This window comes from Anabrus simplex, chromosome 1 (genome assembly GCF_040414725.1).
Source record: "Anabrus simplex isolate iqAnaSimp1 chromosome 1, ASM4041472v1, whole genome shotgun sequence".
NCBI lineage: Eukaryota > Metazoa > Arthropoda > Insecta > Orthoptera > Tettigoniidae > Anabrus > Anabrus simplex.
The window spans coordinates 455762091-455775770 of NC_090265.1; the positions used below are offsets into that span (position 1 = coordinate 455762091).

Sequence of the window (13680 nt, forward strand, 5' to 3'; positions counted from 1 at the left end):
AAATAAAACTGGTTTTTTATTGAATGATGCTTGGTAAGTTCATATTTAACGAAAATAATGAATAATGTTATTGGCTTTGCGTCCTACATTTTACGGTTTTCGGAGACGCCGAGGTGCCGGAATTTAGTACCACAGGAGTTCTTTTACGTGCCAGTAAATCTCCCGACACGAGGCTGACGTATTTGAGCACCTTCAAATACCACCAGACTGAGCCAGGATCGAACCTGCCAATTTGGGGTCAGAAGGCCAGCGCCTGAACCGTCTGAGCCACTCAGCTCGGCTTTTAACAAAAAAACAGACTGATACCAAGAACTAGTAAGGCCCAGTGAATGGTTTCCCTGGAATATATATCTTTTTTTTTTTTTTTTTTTTTTTTATTTGCTCTTGGCTTTACGTCGCATTGAGCACAGATAGGTCTTATGGTGACGATGGGACAGGAAAGGGCTAGGACTGGGAAGGAAGCGGCCGTGGCCTTAATTAACGGAAACCCCCAGCATTTGCCTGGTGTGAAAATGGGAAACCACGGAAAACCATCTTCAGGGCTGCCGACAGTGGGGTTCGAACCCACTATCTCCCAAATACTGGATACTGGCCGCACTTAAGCGATTGCAGCTATCGAGCTCGGTGGAAGAATTTTATCAGTGTGTTAATGAATCTTATGATCCATCTGAGCATGTAAAATAATTACATGTAGGCTACTACTCGAATGGAAACATTTATTTTGATCTGCTGTTCTGTCAGAGAAAGGAAACTTTCTTCCAATAGTATAACCGATGGCCCTTAAACTGATATTTTATTGTTAAATTGCATAAAATCCCACGATTGTATCGATGTAATGTTTCAGGTTGAAACGTCAAGAACTGGTTCAGACGTAACCGATATTTTAAATACTATGTAAAAGAAGAAAATGTGGGAAACAATTATGTTAGAGTCCTTTCATGGACAAGTAAAAATTACAGCTGCCCGATTGGGACGCGTTTGTTTTGTAAACAAAGCATATATTTCGCCATCTACTCCTATCTCAATGAATCACGATCCACATCAGTCCCGAAAAGCAACACTGTTCGACATCGATAGTGGCTTCGCAGAGTGCATTTCCTCATACGGCTTCTTCACTTTCTTCAGTAAAACGCAGACTACTGTGCCTACAGTAACCTTTTCTTTAGTAATTTAATGTATTTTATTTAGTAGTGAAAGTTAATGGAGAAAAACTTGTCAAGTATGTAGATATAAATTGAGAGAGAAAATGAATATAACTGATAGATAGAAGATAGTAGTTTAATTACTTCACTTGTTTGTCCTTCACCATCAGGGATAATTCCATTATTTCTGAATTGAAAAGAAAATATAAGGAAACGGAATACTTCTTGACGATGGAGGCGCAAAGAATCGAATTGAATCGAATCGTATCCTATCGAATACTACAAAAACTGAACGCCAGGGCTCTGGACTCGGATTCGACCCCAAGCTAAGTAGTGGTGACATCCGTTGGCAAAACGTAGTGTTAATAACTCGTTGAGATTATTCATCTTCGTACAAGGATGCGTATTGAAAGAACACATGTCTTCTCTTTAGCAATGGCCACGACAAGTCGATATGTAGTCGATACCAGAGCTCAGTGGAATCAGTTTAACTGGGATGAGGCGAATTATGCAGTATTTCAGGATTCATCTTAAAAAAACTAGGTAATAATATGCTTCAATTAAAGTCTAACGTTATCATATTCATCAACCCATGTTATTTTCTACGTAATATGCTATTTTGTGTATGAGATCTGTGATTTGTATTTCACATAACAATGAAGGGTTGAAATCGAGGAAGACACTCCGGACTTCAAGTAAATAAAGTAAGGGAGGAAGAGCCATTGGGAAAATAATCAATTATAATTTTCTACGGTCACCGCAGCCTGGGAGTTTCAGTATTCAGTGTCCTGAATCGCACAATGTTAATGTAATTCTTAATAATAATAATATCTCAACAACTATTTTTTAAGGTTTTCGAAGACGCCGAGGTGCCGAAATTTTATCCCTAGGGAGTTCTTTTATCTGTCAGTGAATTTACCGATACGAGGCAGGCGTATTTGAGCACCTCTAAATGCCACGGGACTGACCCGCGATCGAACCCGCCAACGCGAACTCAGGTCAGCGCTCTACTACCGGAGCTACTTACCCCGGCAATGTGGTTCTTTTAAAAGTATTTGAAACTCAAATGTAATAATTTAAAGTAACTGAAATCGAATGAATTAAGAAAAGCTCCTCAACAGGACCGGAAAGCCAGAATTGAGTGGGTCGATTCCATTCATAGTGACTTTCGACGCCTACCTTAAAAGTGGTCTTACCTCGAATTTTTAAATAATGTTTTAAAAAATTAAAGTATTTAAAATCTAAATATTTTCCAGATCAGTAATACATAAATTGAAATTTGCAAGTGTCATTAGGCCTATTATCGAACAGATCAGAACTATTGGTTTATGAGGCTCTGCGTGGAAATTTGCGTGATTTAATGTAAATATAGTACCACCACTGGTCAAATTATACAGATTGCTAAAAAGCAGCTCATTGGAAAAAAAATCAAGGGAAAGAGGTACTAATTACAAAAGGCTACTGCGAGCCATTCGACCTGCGAGCCGCAAGGTGGAACCTCCCCAATGAAGACCGCTCAATACCGCACTCGCGGGGGCAATGGAACCGGTACGTCAAACGACTAGCACGGAGCTTACCTTTCTGTCTGGACCGGTGGTATCCACACGCGCTTTTCTCTCAGGCAGACCCAGGATGGCTGAGATGACACAGCAGCAGCCGACGATAGGAGAACTAACACTGTCAAGGATATGATCCGGCCAGACACCACCGCCAGCTCCGTGGGCATAGCTGTGACACAAGTGGCACTGAGCCAACGCGGTCGGACTACCTTGTTCCACTCTGGGCGCACAGATAGCGCAGCGTGCTGGTCATGTTAGTTGCTACTGTTGCTCACGAGATGGCTCACATAAGAGCTGTCTAAACAGAAAGCTGCGGGATCTTTAAAAATCACTGTTGTCTGACTAAAATTTGGTGCAATATTGACTGGTGTTGGAGTTGATCGTTGTTTTAAGAGGAAGTTCATTATCGCACCTATCCTATCTTTAACTCGCAATAGGAGACATCAGATTCTTTGTCGAAGAATCCTTGGCCTCTCAAACCTAATACTTTCGGGGTTGGAAGACAATTAGAATTAGCCAAGGCAGGCTGGATAGGAAAGATGTAAATGGAGTGCAATGCAGTGTAAGTAGAAGCAATGTCAGACTAATTATTGTCTCCGTAGTTGTTATCAAATTGCTCCTGCGTTTTAAGCATATATGTAAGCCGCAGAAATAAATCCACAAGCTCATTCCAACCCTAACCTCAAGCATACTGGATCTGCATTGTTCGCTATTCTTACCGAAACCGAAACCGAAATAGAAACCGAATTTTCAAAAAACTTGGGGAAAACCGTTCTCTTCAAACAATCTCCTTTGTGTCGCACCAGTTTTGTAATACTTTTTTATTTAATTAATTTAAAACATTTTATTTATTTGTTTGTATCAAGTTTTCTTTTTTAATATATTCTATCCACCAGGGCAGTCTCAGTACTTGCGGGATTTTTGTAAATAAATAAATAAATAGTCAACCTAACTTTTCAACAGATTCGTCCACGAGTTGGAATGCGTAACATTTTGCCCGTTATGCCTTACTTTTTTTTAAATCGAATGATCCAATTTGTGACCATCAGGTTTAAGTGCAGGCTTACTTAATATGTTTTGAATAAAGGAACTTATCCTGAAGACTATATAATAGGCTAGGACTAAAATACAATTATTCGATATTTATGGGGTCGAGGGGGTGCACAATCCTTCCCCTATAAGGAAATCTCTCCTTTTCAAATTGGAGGAAATGCAGGAGAAAAACACAAATTCTTTAATAAAGAGCTAGCCGGGCATTCAAATTGGAGGAAATGCAGGACAACAGCACAAATCCTTTAAAATTGGTATTCGCATGTCATTTATATCACAGATATAACATGAGACAAGTTTCTGTGAAGGGAGGGGATATGGTGCCAAAGAATTTCTTCTTCTTCTTCTTCTTATTTATATGTTTACCTTCCAGGGTTGATTTTTCCCTCGGACTCAGCGAGGGATCCCACCTCTACCACCTCAAGGACGGTGTCCTGGAGCTTCAGACTCTGGGTCGTGGAAACAACTTGGGAGGAGGACCAGTACCTCGCCCAGGTGGCCTCACCTCCTGTGCTGAACAGGGGCCTCGCGGGGGGATGGGAAGATTGGAAGGGATAGACAAGGAAGAGGGAAGGAAGCGACCGTGGCCTTAAGTTAGGTACCATCCCAGCATTTGCCTGGAGGGGAAGTGGGGAAACCACGGAAAATCACTTCCAGGATGGCTGAGGTAGGAATCGAACCCGCCTCTACTCATTTGACCTCCCGAGGCTGAGTGGAACCCGTTCCAGCCCTCGTACCAATTTTAAAATTTTCGTGGCAGAGCCTGGAATTGAACCCGGGCCTCCGGGGGTAGCAGCTAATCACACTAACCACTATACCACAGAGGCGGACGCCAAAGAATTACGTCATACAAAAGTAAAACAAAAATATGATGCACAAATTAAATAACTATATTACATATACAGTAGTTCAGCATTATTTTATACTCACCAAAACACAAAACAATTACTGAACTATAGAAAGTGTAACAAGATTGGTTCATCTTCCGACCAGTGCTGTAGCTATATTTAACTAGTCATAGCAGGCCTCACACGTACCTACCGCCTGCGGCATGATTAGCCCAGCGGCTTAGGTTCTGGTTTCTCACCCGGAAGGCAGAGGTTCGAATCCCGGTCGATTCTGAGTTGAGATATTCATTCCAAAATTCACGTGGCATTAGGAAAGACATTCGACCCCTGGTCAAAACAAAAATAATCCTGTGTGGTTCCAGCGACCCCAGAAATAACTGGGATAAGCTAAAGAATTTTGCTTTTAGTACATGTACATATTGTGAGCAGGGGTTACGCTGTGAGGCGCGTTGGTGTGTTGAATGATTTCATCTATAGAGTCAGGCTCTATGGCTAAATGGTTAGCGTGCTGGCCTTTGGTCACAGGGGTCTCGGGTTCAATTCCCGGCAGGGTCAGGAATTTTAACCATAATATAATTGGTTAATTCACCTGGCACGGGGACTGGGTGCATGTGTCGTCTTCATCATCATTTCATCCTCATCACGACGCGCAGGTCGCCTACGGCAGTCAAATCAAAAGACCTGCACCTGGCGAGCCGAAGTCCTCGGACACATCCCGGCACTAAAAGCCATACGCCATTTTCATTTCCATCGGTAAGTGTTCGATTTACTTACCGCTCCTTACTAATACACTCCACTGTTGTAATCTGGAAATTGGCTGTTGAACATACTTGTAACACTTTCAGTACCGCAGTCACAAAATTCAATTTGCACGCAAGCAAGCTTGCAGTTTTACTTGAATTTTGATATCTTGATCGTAGTCACGAGATACGCAGTTTTCTTTGGAATCCTGTCCGATGCGTTGGCTGAATGGTCAGCGTACTGGCCTTCGGTACAGAGGGTCCCGGGTTCGATTCCCGGCCGCGTTGGGGATTTTAACCTTGATTGGTTAATTCCAATGGCCCGGGGGCTGGATGTTTGTGCTGTCCCCAACATCCCTGCAACTGACACACCACACTTAACACTATCCTCCACCACAATAACACGCAGTTACCTACACATGTCAGATGCCGCCCACCCTCATCGGAGGGTCTGCTTTACAAGGGCTGCACTCGGCTGGAAATAGCCACTCGAAATTATTTGGAATCCTGACCATAGGAACGTTCATTTGAAAATCTCACATGTATTGGCCAGGATTCTCACCGCGGCTGCCATGGTGAGAAACTAGTGACGATGCCACTCGGCTGTCATGACCCCAATTCTACTTGCTTGTGGTTTAATTATCACGATAATAAGTACCGATGGGATTAGCAGACGTTACAGAACAGGCAGGATGGCAATGACTCTTGCTCGTCTAGACTGTCGAAATACTCCCCATCGAAGAAGAAATAAATTCAAGTACCATATTATCCAACGGTTGACTGTAAGCTAGGTTGTACCATTTTTAACTCCACTTGTCCTAGGAAGTCCGTGTTCTTTTGTTAAATATCAGGAGTAATTCAATCAAATGATGACAACCCCTCAGGAAGTAAAAGGTATATGCTAGGCTAATATTTAGGAAAAATGATTTGTGTTCCCAATCCTTGTTCCGTTTCTCGATGGGGTCGAATATGAAGTGCGATGAAGCTTCGTGGCGGGCTTTTAGCACCGGATGCCCTTCCTGACGTAAACCTTGTCAGAGGAGTTAATAAGATGAAAACAATGACATATGAAATGGCGTATGGCTTTTAGTGCCTGGATATCCCAGGACGGGTTCGGCTCGCCAGGTGCAGGTCTTTCTATTTGACACCCGTAGGTGACCTGCATGTCGTGATGAGGATGAAATGATGATGTAGACAACACATACACCCAGCCCCCGTGCCATTGGAATTAACCAATTAAGGTTAACATCCCCGACCCGGCCGGGAATCGAACGCGGGACCCTCTGAACCGAAGGCCAGTACGCTGAGCGTTCAGCCAACGAGTCGGACAGCAATGACATGAAATAATATTATAGTTGTAAGGGAGAAGGTAAACCCCGGTGCCAGCACATAGCCTACTCCGGTCTAATAGCACCAAGGAGTCTGCTCAAGGCTTAACGTCTCCATCCGACGGACGAATCATCATCAAAAGCGTCGTATGCAGTCACTCCATGTGAACACTACAGATTGATTTCGAATTCAATCCAGATTTTTGTCACGCAATCTAGTGATTATAAATTGTATACCACCACCTCTCCTACCCTGCCGGCCAACATTCTGACGGTGAATTATATTTTCTGCCAGTGCGGCCCGATCGGCTAGACCACACAGACTTGACGCCTTATTGATCATGGCCACCAAATGGCTAAATGGAAAATTCTACATACTGTACTATAAAATACTTTTCAAATTAAAATTAAATGCACTTTGAACTGCTATTCTGCAAATGTTTAAATTTTGTAAAATATTTAAAGCTGTTAACAACATTTTCAGACACACCTTATAAATAAATAAAGGCAAGTATCAAACAACGTTCTTCCAAAAATATATGGCTCCATAGTAAGATCAAAGAACGGAACAGTCTGAGTAGAAAGCATTGATCCAGACGCAAATCACAAAATGCTTCTGCTTCGTATTCATGGCCCTCCGTATTTATATTCTGATACATTATAAGTTATTTCTTTAATCTAACCTAAATATTACATTCTACAACTGACACATTAGTCAATCAATGAAACACAAAACAGCATATTTAATGTCATCATTTAGCAAAATATTGTACAGGAAATTAAGCAGTACTACTCTGTATAGTCATTCGTCTTGGTGTTGATAGCAGGCGCAGTCCCCTCGCAGGGAGGGAGAGTCCGGATGGGATCATGACATTCATCCTCTAGCCAGTCCGCCAACCTACAACAACCCAACTGCAGTACCTCGCTGCCTAGCACAGAACAGAACGGTCAGTACTATCTCAGTTCTTTCAAGCACTTATTAAATACTCTTTCTTATTATATGTTTCTTCCGTCATGACCAGGAATTCAGCACTAGATCAAATCAGTAACGGTAGATTCCTACTATAATGAAATATGTCTGGGGTTTTCACTTTATTAACCGAGTGCAACTATAGCAATAATCTCCCATAGTACACGGTTATTAAACTCAGGACAATCAGACAGCTAAGATGTGTGTCTTGAGTAAGCAAGCTAATGTGTGTGTGTGTGTGTGTGTGCGCGTGTATGTAGTTTTAAGTGACTGTTGATATCGTGATAACAGCCCCAGACTTCCAGTTTAACGTGGAATCTGAGCCACACGGACGTGACTCTCACATTTCAAAAAGCCCCCGCATGGTTTGGCCGGAATTCGAACCAGGATGTTCAATTACTAGCTACTATTTCTCACTTAATTAGGAACTAAAATCAACTCAACCATTGTTCCGTGTTTTATTCATATGTGAATATGTTGTGCTATTTTAGAGTGGTACATACTCTACAGTTTAATCTGTTCAATGTAATAATTCCGTGCTGTTGGCTCTTGATATGTTAATGAACACCTGTGCTCCTTTTATAATCTGTAGCAACTAAAACGACATTATTATTATTATTATTATTATTATTATTATTATTATTATTATTATTATTATCATCGTCCGGCTCCTTGGCTGAATGGTCAACATTGAGAGTCCTGAACTCGATTCTCGCAATCTTAAAATGGAAAATATGTACATATCGTTCATAGTATAACATCATAAACAAGTACTTACAAAATCCTAGACGTTGGCGACCTAGTCATTGCCCCCAGCTAGGCCAGAGGGCACTGATCAGGCGTCCTGAGCCGGAGTTAACTTGTGATAGGGAGGCTAGTTCCTTTCTGCCCCTCTTCTAGCCAACAGCACGTAAGCTAGCCATCCAAGTGGTGACCACACCCGGTGTTGCTTAACTTCTGCTTTTATAACACAGAAAGATGACATTAAATTATGATGAATGAATTTGTTGTGAGAAGGGTGTGTAATAGAAAATTACTTGTCCCAAGTTCCGGCTCTTATTTTTACTGTTCAGTATCTGTTGGTCAACTCCTTTACCGACCCCAAAGGTTGCGAGTGTGGAACATTTTAAATCTAACATTCACCTCATATCTCTTGACTTCACATTTTTACAAGGGATAGAACGTTTATTTTTTGGTTATGGTTGATAGATCATTGAAATAGGCAGTAACTCCTCGCCAAAGTAGGTACCTAACTCGAACAAACCATGTGGCAACTTCAAAATGAGACGTCCTGCAGTTAGTATTCGGAGTAAAGGAGTCTGCATAGCGTAGATAGTTCAGGTGTTCACGTCGAATTCTCAGTACATTTTTTTTCTCTATTGGCTTCAAGTCGCACCGACACAGATAGGTCTTATGGCGACGATGGAATAGGAAAGGGCTAGGAGTTGGAAGGAAGCGGCCGTGGCCTTAATTAAGGTACAGTCCCAGCATTTGCCTGGTATAAAGATGGGAAACCACAGAAAACCATTTTCAAGGCTGCCGACAGTGGGATTCGAACCCAGTATCTCCCGGATGCAAGCTCACAGCTGCGCGCCCCTAACCACACGGCCAACTCGCCCGGTAATTCTCAGTACTATTCGAATTCCAGTTGAGTTGGTCGGCATATAGCAGTGTGTGAGTGCATAAGGCCTCTAGAGTCACTGGCTCATTAAACAACTTCTTTTCATGCCAAAATTGCTTCACGCCGACCTCTGAAGTATTTGAGGGGATGTGAAACATAGTCTTTACATGAAAATCGTAATTATAGCTCCCAAGGTTTACACACTTTGTAACTGCAAGCTTGTTTTCTTTTTTATATTTTTTATCAGTTTTAGTAATAATGAACTTAAAGTTAATCTAGAACTAAATTATTAGTCACTTAGTTAATAATGCAATTAAGCGACCATACAATTATTATTCAGCTAATGTTGCGTAATTTTGTTCATGATTAAGTAGATGGCGCTAGATCTGCTCCCAGTTTCCATAGACTGGACTACAGGCACCATCATCACCGTAATCTCTATCATCTATGTCTATTTCACATGGACTTACGACTACTGGAAGGATCGGAATGTGCCCTTTGAGAAACCCAAATTTTTCTTTGGAAACTTCAAGGATGTTTTCTTTGTCAAGAAAACTGTCGGTGACCTTATGGTTGAATTATACAGGTAAGGTAATTTCAATAGAAACTACGAGATATGCTACATAAAGGAAAACTTCATTGTGACAGCATTATATGGATAGACTGGCATGTAGGGAGGATAGAGGATGTCATTACAAGCATATCGAAGGAATCATTTTCCTACTCACAAATTTCGTAACTGTTAAATGAGGACACGAGTAATGTACCTAATGTTACAAGTCATCATTCATGCTAATTTTAGTGCCATTCTACAGTCAACATATTTAACATGACTGGACAAATTTAATGCCACATTTTTATTGACATTTTAACCAAGATGGTTAAATTCGTAGTTTCTTAGAATACTACTTATCAATAGAGATAGCCACGCAGTTCGGGTCACGTAGCTGTGAGTTTACATTCGGGAGATGGTGGGTTCTAATCTCACCGTCGGCAGCCCTGAAGATAGATTCCGATGACTTTACATGTTCACACCAGACAAATACTAGGACTACGAGTAACTTAATTAAGGCCACGGACGCTACCATCTTAAGCCTCACCCTTTCTCATCCTTGTCGGGCTGAGTGGTTCAGACGGTTGAGGTGCTGGCCTTCTTAACCCCCCCTCCTCCCAACATGACAGGCTCGATCCTGGCTCGGTCCAGTGGTATTTGAAGGTGCTCAAATACGCCAGTCTCGTGTCAGTAGATTTACTGGCACGTAAAATAGCTCCTGCGAGACTGAATTCCAGCAGTTCGGCGTCTCCGAAAGCCGTAAAAGTAGTTAGTGGGACGTAAAGCCAGTAACATTATTGTATTATTATTTCTCATCCTTGCGTCGTTGAAACCCTTCGATGTATTAGTACGATGTTAATCCACCAGAAAAAGAACTCCTTGACAACAATGTCAGTGGGATAAAAGTGGTTCTCTTCTATAATTAACACGCGTTATTTATACAATATTATTTTATACAAAGAACATTTTTAAGCAGACAAGAGAGGTTGCATTGTTATAAAACAGCTCACTTAGCTACACCTCTTGAAACAATGAACGGCTCAAAAGTGTCCAAATCTCTGAATACAAGCACTACAAAAAGAAAGTAGCTCGTTATCGCAGATATTTCTGTGTTAGTTAATACACTGAGATTATCGACACTTTTCCAATAAAGGAGAGCACTTCTCTGATTTTAGAACGAGTTCACTACAAATTGTTGTAACGCTGCTCGACACTTCCTTAATTCAACAGTACTTCGCCATCTTATTTACGAAGTGTGTACTGGACAAATATTCTTACAAAAGTCCATAACATGGGTTGAGGTATACGATGTCTGATGCTAGTTCTTTCGTAGAGGAGTTAACTCAATTGTTGTGTCAGGAAATGTACATTTTGATCATTAAGCACTCTGTCGTGACTGTAAACGTTGTGTCGTGATATTCCTTATTTTAGTCTATGATAACCGACTGAGCCTGCCTGGTGATCACGCTCGTTAAGGCGTTGAAGTCTAGACTGTCTGACACTGTGGTTAGCCGGTTAAGAAATGTTTTGCCGGCAGGGTAGGGGAGGTAGTGGTATACAATTTCTAATCACTAGATTGCATGACAAAAGCCTGGATTAAATTCCAAACCTCTCCGCATTGCTCTTATGGAGTGAGGGCATATGACCCTGTTGACGGTGATTCGTTCGTCGGATGGAGACGTTAAGCCCTGAGCAGGCCTCTTGGTGCTAATCGACAGGAGTAGGCTATATGCCGACACCGGGTTTTACCCTCTCCATTCCTATTATCTTATATCACGTCATTCATCTTATTAACTCCTCTGATGAGGTTGACGCCAGGAAGGGCATCCGGTCGTAGAAACTTGCTACGAAGATCCATCTCACTTCATGCCTGACGCCGTAGAGGGACGGGACAAGGGTTGGACATAATACAATCTATGATAACTTGATAACCGATTGCTTGGCACAATTGATTAGACATTCGTTTCTTAACCACAAGGATGGAGATTGATACTGACACAATGATTCTACATTATCCTGCAGTTTGTCCTGGTTAAACCTTTCAAGATCTTTAAATTGTTACATTTGATTATTATGTACAAATCAGGGTTATTTTTTATTTTTATTTTTTTTATTTTTTGCTAGTAGCTTTCTGTCGCACCGACACAGATAGGTCTTATGGCGACGATGGGATAGGAAATGCCTAGGAGTTGGAAGGAATCAGCCGTGGCCTTAATGAAGGTACAGCCCCAGCATTTGCCTCGTATGAAAATGGGAAACCATGGAAAACCACCTTCAGGGCTGCCGACAGTGGGATTCGAACCCACTGTCTCCCGGATGCAAGCTCACAGCCGCGCGCCCCTAACCGCACGGCTAACTCGCCCGGTAGAGTATAATTTACGGCTATTTGTATTTCTTATGGCTTTCATTATATGTCACATTTGTTACATTACCACATTTGTGTTACAAAGCTTCAGTAATGAAATCTCTCTGTATTTTCACCGAATGAAATTTATACTTCGCTGCACTCCTTACCTTCTTTTCTCTTCTATGTTTCATCCTTAAAACATCTTTCACTCTTTTTCCCTTCCTGCTCCTAACAACCTGTGGTGTGGTGAATTCTGAGAGAAGACCTGACATACTCCTAAACCGAGAGAATACCATACATATTGCTAAACTAACGTATTCAAGTTGAAATCCATCCTATTTGTGTATTATAATGCTGGTGGCAACCATGAATCGCTGAAATGTTTTAAGAAGGAATCTTCTAACTATTAATGGTAATTTTATTTGTATATATATTTCTGACTTCTAGGAAACTGGATGGAAACCCTTATGTCGGCGTTTACCGTTTTCTAACTCCAGCAGTCCTTGTTCGTGATCCAGATCTTATAAAAGCTATCCTCATAAAGGACTTCCAGAGTTTTGAAAGAAATGCTCGTTCTATAGACGAGAAAATGGATCCATTGTTAGCAAGAAATCCATCCTTCAACAGTGGGGAGAAGTAAGTTCTAATTTATTTTACTTGATTACTAAATACAGGGGAGCCTCCGTGGCTCAGACGGCAGCGCGTTGGCCTCTCACCGCTGGATACCGTGGTTCAAATCCCGGTCACTCCATGTGAGATTTGTGCTGGACAAAGCAGAGGCGGGACAGGTTTTTCTCCGGGTACTCCGGTTTTCCCTGTCATCTTTCATTCCAGCAACACTCTCCATTCTCATTTCGTAGCATTTATCAGTCATTGATATATCACTTTGGGAGTGGCGACCCCATCGTACTAATAGCCTATATCTGCTTCATTCATCACATCCCTGACCCGGCCAATGACTGGAAAACAGGTTGTAGGTTTTCATTTCACTAAATACAGGAAGTAGATATGAATTCGTATTCAAATTCGAGGTTCTTATTTACTTATACGTTTTCACAATAATTCTTTAGGCGAAATCATATTATTGGAATTCAACTTGAGATTGAATATTTTGAGTATATTGTATTCTGTGAGTATTTGCGCAGGATAAGTTCACATGTACAGTACACATGAAGTAAAGTTTAACTAGTGAGAGGTACTTTTTGTAGGGATTGTAGGGAGAAAGCAATGGAAAACTACCTTACCCTTCATCTCGTCTAGTACACATTATTTTGATGCTGACTCGGTTTTTGCAATTTATGTACCCCTCACGTGCTCTATGAGGTGTGGTTTATGAATAGTCGTATGCTGCCTTCCTGTCTGCAGAAATTTTCGTATGAAAACTAAATGGATTACAGGGAGAGTTAATGATTGTACCTATACGAAATTTTTGATATTTTAAATTTTACTCGGCTTCACCTTCGGACCGAACAAGAGATCATTGTTCATTTTTGAAACTTTTGATCATTTAATTTGGCATTCA

General features: G+C 41.4%; 2 protein-coding genes across 4 annotated transcripts in view; one reads left to right on the forward strand and one right to left on the reverse strand.

The window, feature by feature from the left end:
• LOC136856944 (rootletin) overlaps positions 1-2865 on the reverse strand; it is a 523875-nt gene extending 521010 nt beyond the window's left edge. For all 3 annotated transcript variants that reach the window (XM_067135228.2, XM_067135229.2, XM_067135226.2), the window contains exon 1: positions 2720-2865. The gene's annotated coding sequence lies outside the window, so the exon portion shown is untranslated. The remainder of the gene's footprint in view (positions 1-2719) is intronic.
• Positions 2866-7529: 4664 nt separating this feature from the next.
• The window catches only part of LOC136867270 (cytochrome P450 6j1), a 91283-nt gene continuing 85132 nt past the window's right edge, over positions 7530-13680 (forward strand). The window contains exons 1-3 of the mRNA XM_067144419.2: positions 7530-7614; positions 9633-9844; positions 12606-12794. Of these exons, the coding sequence (XP_067000520.2) occupies positions 9633-9844; positions 12606-12794 (401 nt within the window). The 5' untranslated portion in view covers positions 7530-7614. The remainder of the gene's footprint in view (positions 7615-9632; positions 9845-12605; positions 12795-13680) is intronic.